The following is a 10,000-nucleotide window of genomic DNA, read 5'->3' as shown; positions in this document are numbered from 1 at the left end:
GGAGGAGGTCACATGACAGACCCAGCAGGTGCCATGGGTTGACTGCTGTGCCAGGCTAGGTGCATGAGGTGGTCACGGGACAGACCCTGCAGGTGCCATGGGTTGACTGCCGTGCCAGGCTAGGTGCATGAGGTGGTCAAGTGACAGACCCTGCAGGTGCCATGGGTTGTACTGCTGTGCCAGGCTAGGTGCATGAGGAGGAGGTCACGGGACAAACCCTGCAGGTGCCATGGGTTGTACTGCTGTGCCAGGCTAGGTGCATGAGGTGGAGGTCACGTGACAGACCCTGCAGGTGCCATGGGTTGTACTGCTGTGCCAGGCTAGGTGCATGAGGTCACGTGACAGACCCTGCAGGTGCCATGGGTTGACTGCCGTGCCAGGCTAGGTGCATGAGGAAGAGGCCACGGGACAGACCCTGCAGGTGCCATGGGTTGTACTGCCGTGCCAGGCTAGGTGCATGAGGTGGTCACGGGACAGGGTTGCGGTGAACCCAACCGAGTGAAGATTTACTTGCTTAGATCGATATGGCGATGGCAGGGACAGTGACAACAACCACAACAATGCAACTGTATGGGAGACGATGATGGTGGTGGTGTTGTTGTTAAAAGTTGTGGTGTTCAAGTTAGAAGACCCACACACACACTCACTCGCACACCAGAGGTCGCAACCGGGTACCCGATACCGTACCCTACCCGATGGCCGGGTACGGGTATCCGTTTGCGACCCTGGTGCGGCCGGGTACGGGTAGGCCGTGAGTCACTGGTGAGTCGCCGTTTGTCACTCATTTCCCAACGTCTTGTCTCTTCTCACAATTCAAGCTCCTAGAATCAACCCACCCGCGCCTGCAACGTGGCTTCATCCCAGAGGTCGCAATCGGGTACCCGATACCCGTACCCTACCCGATACCCGTACCCGGCCGGGTATCGGGTAGGGTACGGCCGAGTACGGGTACCCGTTTGCGACCCTGGTGCGGCCGGGTATGGGTAAGGAATCAAAACCCGTTTGCGACCTTTGACCTACGCCCACTTGCACGCCCACTCACACACACACTCCCACATTCGCACTCACCCACTCGCACCACCCACACACGCACACTCACCCACTCACACACACTCACACACACTCACCCACCCACCCACCCTCCCACGCATACTCACACACACTCACTCGCACTCACACACCCACTCACACTCGCACCACCCACACACGCACACCCACCACCCACACACACCACCCACACACACCACCACTCGCACACACCACCACTCGCACACACCACCACTCGCACACACCACCACTCGCACCACCCACACACGCACCACCCACACACGCACCACCCACACACGCACACTCACCCACTCATGCACACTCCCACACACGCACACTCACCCACACACGCACACTCCCACGCATACTCACACACCCACTCACTCACACACCCACACTCACACCCACCACCCACACAAACACACCACCCACACACACCACGCATACCCACTCACCCACTCGCACACACGCACACACCCACACACACCACCCACACACACCACCCACACACACCACCCACACACACCACCCACACACACCACCCACACACACCACCCACACACACCACCCACCCCCACCACCCACACACACACCACCCACACACACACACCACCCACACACACACACCACCCACACACACCACCCACACACACACCACCCACACACACACCACCCACACCACCCACACACACCCACTAACACACACCACCCACAAACCCACCCACACACCACGCACACACACCCACTCACACACCCACCCACACACCCACTGCTTGTTGTTAGTTTAGTTTGCTGTCCCTCCGACAAGCTCCGTACGGTGGTAAGAAATATGTTCACCGTACACACAACCACATCGGCACTGGGGGAGAGACAAAGGCGGGCGGGGCGGGAGTGGTGCTGGCCACAACCACCACCACCACAACCACCACCATCACCACCACCACAACCACCACCACCACCACTCACAGCGCCCACCTCAACATCTGGTAGAGAGGCTACAACAGGCCGCCTGGTGATGGTGGTGATGGTGGTGATGATGGTGGTGGTGATGGTGGTGGTGGTGGTGGTGATGGTGATGATGGTGGCGATGGTGGTGGTGATGGTGGTGATGATGGTGGTGGTGATGGTGGTGGTGGTGATGGTGGTGGTGATGATGGTGGCGATGGTGGTGGTGATGGTGATGATGGTAATGATGGTGGTAATGTTACTGGTAGTGATGGTGGTGATGATGATGGGAATGATGGTTATGATGATGGTGGTCATGATGATGGTCATGATGGTGGTGATGATGATGGTGGTGATGATGGTGGTGATGATGATGATGGTGGTGGTGATGATGATGATGGCGATGACGGTGGCGATGATGTTGATGATGATGATGGCGATGATGTTGATGCCTTCACAGATTTGTTTCCCGACAGCAGAATACGCACAAGGCAGCAAGGCTCTCACATTCCTGAGTAGGAACCACAGCTTGCACGTGTGCGTGCGCGCGTGCGTGCGCGTGTGCCTGTGTGCGTGTGTGCGTGCCTGTATGTGCGTGTGCGTGCCTGCGTGTGCGTGCGTGCCTGTGTGTGCGTGTGTGCCTGTGTGCGTGTGCACGTGCCTGTACGTGCGTGTGCGTGCGTATGTGTCTGTGCGTGTGTATGTGTATGCGTGTGTTTGTGTGCACGCGTGTGCATGTACGTACGTATGTGTGTGCATATGTGCGCGTGTTTGTGTGCACGTGTATGCGCGTACGTGCGTGTGCGTACGTGTGTGTGCCTGTGTGGCTGCGTGTGTGCGTGTGCGTGCGTGTGTGCCTGTGTGCGTACGTGTGCGTGCGTACGTGTGTGCGTACGTGTGTGCGTGCGTACGTGTGTGTGCATGTGTGCCTGTGTGTGCACGTGCGCGTATGTGCGTGCGTCTGTGCGTGTGTGTCTGTGCGTGTGTGCACGTGTGTATGCGCGCGTGTGTTTGCGTGTGTGCGTGTGTGTTTGTGTGCGTGTGTGCGTACGTATGTGTGCGTATGTATGTGTGTGCGTGTGTGTGCGTGTGTGCGCGTGCCTGCCCTTCAAAAAAAAAGGGCTACGCGATACAATGGGCGACGTTGTTTCAGGCAACGGGCCTTCCGCAGAGCGTGGGCAGAGGGAGAGAGGGGGTCCAGAGAGGTTGAGTGATGATCACGATGACTCAGAGACCCACAGACTCATCCCAGAGACCCACAGACTCATGGTGGTGGTGATGGTGGTGATGGTAGTGATGGTGGTGGTGATAGTAGTGGTAGTGATTGTGGTAGTGGTGGTGGTGATGATGGTAGTGATGGTGATGACGGTAGTGATGGTGGTGATGGTGATGATGGTAGTGATTGTGGTAATGGTAGTGATTGTGGTAATGGTAGTGATGGTGGTGATGATGGTGGTGGTGATGATGGTGATGATGGTGGTGATGATGGTTGTGATGATGATGATGATGGTGTTGATGGTGATGTTGATGGTAGTGATGTTGATGGTAGTGATGTTGATGATGGTGATGTTGATGATGGTGATGTTGGTGATGGTGATGATAATGGTAGTGATGATGATGGTAGTGATGATGATGGGAGTCAGGTGGAGAACTTCCCCCTGTGTGCGTCTCCAGGTCTCGGCACAGCCAAACACGGGAGGGGGGGGGCTTAGTGACCAGCACGGGGAGAAGGGGGGAGGGGCTAGAGGGGGGGGGAGAGGGGGGGGGAGGGGCTAGAGGGGGGGGGGAGAGTGGGGGAGGGGGTAGAGGGGGGGGCTAGAGGGGGGGGCTAGAGGGAAGGGGGGGAGGGGAAGGAGTGAGAGAATGTCGGTGAGACTCTATGGGTCTCTGAGTATGGGTCTCTGTGGGTCTCTGTGGGTGTCTATGGGTCTCTGTGGGTGTCTGTGGGTGTCTGTGGGTCTCTGTGGGTCTCTATGGGCGTCTATGGGCGTCTATGGGTCTCTATGGGTCTCTATGGGTCCACCCACCCACCCACCAACCCACTCACTCACTCACACACCCACCCATTCACACACCCACCCACTCACTCACCAACCCACTCACTCACCAACCCACCCACTCACCAACCCACCCACTCACCAACCCACCCACTCACCAAGCCACTCACACACTCACCCACCTCACACACCAACACAGACACCCACCCACCTCACACACCAACACAGACACCCACACACTCATTCTCACACATTTACCTCACCCACCCACTCACCACACACCCAAACAACCATCGCCACTAAGTGGTGGTGATGTCACCACGGCGCCTGTGCCAGGCTAGGTGCAGGAGGTCACGGGACAGACCCAGCAGGTGCCATGGGTTGACTGAGATGACTGGCTGATGCACCACCTGTGCCCCCTGCTGTGCCAACTTGCTGCGCTTTAGCCACCCGGCACGCCGCTCGTTGTTGTGAGCGTCGCTCCTCCGCCCTCCGTTGTTGTTGGAGGGCGACTGCCTCCAACTGCCCAGTAACCTCAAGGTGCACCTAGCCTGGCACTGCCCAGTAGCGTCCTTCCCGAGCCTCCTCCTCCACAGAGGCCGACCTTGACACCGCTGATACCGGTCATCGGCAAGTCCACTCAGCTCCACATCCTCCTGTACCACGTCGCTCCATCTCTTCTCTAGCCCGTGCCGCACCCATTTAGCCCCCTCGATCCGGCCGAACAAAAGCTGTTAAGGCATGCGGTGGCTGGGCATGCGGGCTACATGGCCCAGCCACTCACACAACCACCTACTCACCCCCCACGCACCCACTCACACACCCACTCACACACACACCCACTCACCCCCCACACACCCACCCACATACCCACTCACACACCCACTCACCACCCACGCCCCACCCACCCATACTCACCCCCCACACACCCACCCACACACCCATCCACCTCCTCACTTATTGATGTAACCCAGGTGTAATGGTAGCTTTTTTCCACGAAGCGATCTGGCCTATCACACGAGTCGTGTGCTAGCAGCTCTACCACGTGGCTGATATCATCTGTGTGGAAATGTATACCAGCAACGAAATACTCTAAACACCCACACACTCACACGGTCACACACTCACCCACACAGTCACACACTCACCCACACTCACCTATACAGTCACCTATACACTAACCTGTACACACACACGCGGTCTCTCACACACGCAGTCACACACTCACCCACACGCTCACCACACGCCCACCCACACGCTCACACACGTGGTCACTCACACACGCAGTCACACACTCACTCACACGGTGACTCTCACACACCCACACTCACCTACACACTCACTCGGTCACTCACACACGCAGTCACACACTCACCCACACGCTCACCCACACGTGGTCACTCACACACGCAGTCACACACTCACTCACACGGTGACTCTCACACACCCACACTCACCTACACACTCACTCGGTCACTCACACACGTGGTCACACGCTCACCCACTCACCTACACTCACCTACACAGTCACACACTCACTCGGTCACTCACACACGTGGTCACACGCTCACCCACACACACACACGCCCACCCACATGCTCACCCACACACTCACCCGTACACTCACCCACACGCTCACCCACACAACACGCTCACCCACCCACACGCTTACCCACACATGCTCACACACACACACCCTCACCCCCACGCTCACCCACACACTCACAAACACGCTCACCCACACGCTCACCCACCCACACATTCACTTATTAATGTTCCCAACTCTAAGGAGGCCCCCACCCAGTTGCTGGCAGCTCTTTATCAGCGCTGCCAGCAGCAGCTCTACCACGTGGTGGTTATCATCGTCACCATCAGCAGCAGCAGCGCTGAGGAAACTTGCAGCAGCAGCAGGAACATCACTCCACACGCAACGTGACGCTGAGATCGAACCCACGACCTCCTGTAGACCAGGCGAGGTAGTCAACATCTCACAGGGTCTGAGATTGAACCCACGACCTCCTGTAGACCAGGCGAGGTAGTCAACATCTCACAGGGTCCGGATTGAACCCACGACCTCCTGTGTACCAGGCGAGGTAGTCAACATCTCACAGGGTCTGGGATCGAACCCACGACCTCCTGTAGACCAGGCGAGGTAGTCAACATCTCACAGGGTCCGGGATTGAACCCACGACCTCCTGTAGACCTGGCGAGGTAGTCAACATCTCACAGGGTCTGGGATCGAACCCACGACCTCCTGTAGACCAGGCGAGGTAGTCAACATCTCACAGGGTCCGGGATTGAACCCACGACCTCCTGTGTACCAGGCGAGGTAGTCAACATCTCACAGGGTCTGGGATCGAACCCACGACCTCCTGTAGGACCAGGCGAGGTAGTCAACATCTCACAGGGTCCGGGATTGAACCCACGACCTCCTGTAGACCTGGCGAGGTAGTCAACATCTCACAGGGTCTGAGATTGAACCCACGACCTCCTGTAGACCAGGCGAGGTAGTCAACATCTCACAGGGTCCGGGATTGAACCCACGACCTCCTGTAGACCAGGCGAGGTAGTCAACATCTCACAGGGTCTGAGATTGAACCCACGACCTCCTGTAGACCAGGCGAGGTAGTCAACATCTCACAGGGTCCGGGATTGAACCCACGACCTCCTGTGTACCAGGCGAGGTAGTCAACATCTCACAGGGTCCGGGATCGAACCCACGACCTCCTGTAGACCAGGCGAGGTAGTCAACATCTCACAGGGTCTGGGATCGAACCCACGACCTCCTGTAGACCAGGCGAGGTAGTCAACATCTCACAGGGTCTGAGATTGAACCCACGACCTCCTGTAGACCAGGCGAAGTAGTCAACATCTCACAGGGTCCGGGATTGAACCCACGACCTCCTGTAGACCAGGCGAGGTAGTCAACATCTCACAGGGTCTGAGATTGAACCCACGACCTCCTGTAGACCAGGCGAGGTAGTCAACATCTCACAGGGTCCGGGATTGAACCCACGACCTCCTGTGTACCAGGCGAGGTAGTCAACATCTCACAGGGTCCGGGATCGAACCACGACCTCCTGTAGACCAGGCGAGGTAGTCAACATCTCACAGGGTCTGGGATCGAACCCACGACCTCCTGTAGACCAGGCGAGGTAGTCAACCACATCGTGGGTCCGAGACCAGGCCGAGCAAGACATAAAGATAAAGCTCCCCCGTGTAGCCTGCAACAGACTGGAGGGGCAAGTGCTGTTAGCGAGCACCTATTAAGGCTGCCCCCCCAGTGCTAGCGATGTTCACTGCTACACCATCAACGCTACACCAAGTTACTCATTTGAGGCTGAGGCGACCTAGGGGATGCCCAGGACCGGTTCAGATAATCACTGCCGGGTTCGTAGCGCGGCGAAGCGCCAACCACTGCACCACCATTCCCCATCAGCAAACCATCACCACCACTATCATCACCCTCATCATCACCATCATCACCACCATCATCACCATCATCATCACCATCATCACCATCACCACTTATCATCATCATCATCACCACCATCATCATCACCATCATCACCATCATCACCATCACCACTATCATCACCATCATCACCACCACCATCATCACCACCACCATCATCACACCACCACCATCATCATCATCACCACCATCATCATCATCATCACCACCACCATCACCACCACCATCATCACCATCATCATCATCACCACCACCATCACCACCATCATCACCACCACCACAATGACCACCATCATCATCACCACCCACCATCTCCATCGCCACGTGTCCTCTAATTAGTTCAGCCATCAGATTAACTTACAGAGTTTATACTCCATTCACAACTCAATGGACTAATACCGCAAACTAAGTCGAGTTAGAACTTTAAACTCCCTCGGAGACGATTATTGTCCAACTTTAATCGCTTTCTTACACAGGTACACTCACAATCAATCACCACCATCATAACTAACTTTACCATCACCATTACATTCACCATCACCAGTCATAACTAACTTTACCATCACCATTACCATCACCACAACCACCACCATTAGTACTAGCACCACTATCACCACCACCATCACCACTATTACCATCACTAACCATCACCACCATCACCACTATTACCATCACCACCATCACCACTATTACCATCACTAACCACCATCACCACTATTACCATCACTAACCACCATCACCACTATTACCATCACTAACCACCATCACCACCACCACGATTACCATCAACACGGAAACTTTCGCCAAACGTGGGTTTATTTATTTATTTTTTTAGAAACATTCCTGAGGCGATTTGTAGTTTTTGTTAAAGTTCCCTTTTGTCTGGTGCCCGCTGCTGCTGCTGCTGTAGTTTAGTTGCTGTTTCTATTTAAACTTCTCAGACTTCTAACCCGGACATCACCACAACCACCACCACAACAACCACCACAACCACCACCACCACGATAATCACAACAACCACCACAACCACAACCACCACAACCACCACCACCACGACCACCACAACAACCACCAGCAACAACAACCACAACCACCACCACAAAGACGACGAAGAAACTTAATCGGCTCGACGACGTCGTGAAGGAAACTTTTTTGTGAAACAAAAACACAAAACGAGAGAAGCCGCCACCATCGCCCAAGATAAGTGGAGAGACGACGATGTTGATGATGATGGGGGGGGGGCGATGATGTTGGTGATGGGGGGGGGCGATGGGGGGGGGGCGATGGGGGGGGCTGAGGCGATGGGGGGGGGCTGAGGTGATGGGGGGGGGCTGAGGTGATGGGGGGGGGGCTGAGGTGATGATGGGGGGCGATGATGATGGGTGCTGAGGCGATGGGGGGGGGCAGAGGGGATGGGGGGGGGGCGATGATGATGGTGATGGGGGGGGGGCGATGAGGGGGGCTGAGGCGATGGGGGCTGAGGCGATGGGGGGGGCTGAGGCGATGGGGGGGGGGCTGAGGTGATGATGATGGGGGGGCTGAGGGGATGGGGGATGATGATGATGGGGGGCTGAGGCGATGGGGGGGGCTGAGGTGATGATGATGGGGGGGGGGCTGAGGGATGATGATGATGGTGGGCTGAGGCGATGGGGGGGAGGGGCTGAGAGGATGATGATGATGGGGGGGGGGGGATGATAATGGGGGGGGGGGATGATGATGATGGGGGGGGCGCTGAGGCGATGATGGTGATGATGGGGGGCTGAGAGGATGATGATGATGATGGGGGGCGCTGAGGGAACGTCTCGAGTCGTGGAGACGGCGCACACACGACACACGAGGGGGGGGGGGTGACGACTTTCTCCCCTCAGGGAAGCGAAAAGATCGAGGCCACGTCGAGCGACGAGTTGTGGGGTGAATTGGTGGGTGAAGTTGCGTGGTGAGGTGGTGGGCGAGGTTGTGTGTGAGGAGGTTGTGGTTGAAGTTGTGGTTGAAGTGGGTGATGATGTGGGTGATGAGGTTGTGAGAAGGTTGTGGGTGGTGATGAGGTGGTGGGTAAAGTTGTGGATGAGGTGGACGAGGTTGTGGGTGATGTGGGTGGTGATGTGTGTGTGATGATGTGTGTGATGATGTGTGTGATGATGTGTGTGATGATGTGGGTGATGATGTGGGTGATGATGTGGGTGAGGTGGTGGTGGGTGAAGTTGTGGACGTGGTTATGGACGAGGTTGCGTGGTGAGGATCTTGTGTGTGATGAAGGTGTGGATGGTGAAGTGTGTGATGATGTGTGCGAGGAGGTGATGATGATGTTGTGTGTGTTGATGATGTTGTGTGTGTGTGTGTGATGATGATGTTGAGGATGAGGAGCTGTGTGCTCACCCGTCCATGGCAGGCGCAGGAGGCGCTGAGAGGGGCGGAAGTGGCGCGAGGCGAGACGCGCGCGCAGCAAACTTCGCGAAATGGCGGCAAAAAGCACGGGGCGGAAGTGACGTCAGTCAGGGTGGGGTGGGGGCACCAACTGCCACACCCCCCAATATAC

At 56.5% G+C, this 10,000-nt stretch overlaps 1 protein-coding gene across 1 annotated transcript in view; it reads right to left on the bottom strand.

The window, feature by feature from the left end:
- Positions 1-9,972, bottom strand: part of LOC144954710 (polypyrimidine tract-binding protein 1-like) — a 50,955-nt gene extending 40,983 nt beyond the window's left edge. The window contains 1 exon segment of the mRNA XM_078885148.1: positions 9,841-9,972. Within this exon segment, the coding sequence (XP_078741274.1) occupies positions 9,841-9,848 (8 nt within the window). The 5' untranslated portion in view covers positions 9,849-9,972.
- Positions 9,973-10,000: the final 28 nt, after the last annotated feature.

The sequence above is a fragment of the Lampetra fluviatilis genome, unplaced genomic scaffold, assembly GCF_964198595.1.
Source record: "Lampetra fluviatilis unplaced genomic scaffold, kcLamFluv1.1 SCAFFOLD_647, whole genome shotgun sequence".
NCBI classification, from domain to species: Eukaryota; Metazoa; Chordata; class Hyperoartia; order Petromyzontiformes; family Petromyzontidae; genus Lampetra; species Lampetra fluviatilis.
The sequence above is the reverse complement of the archived record's forward strand: the minus strand, read 5'-3'. Positions and strand labels throughout refer to the sequence as shown.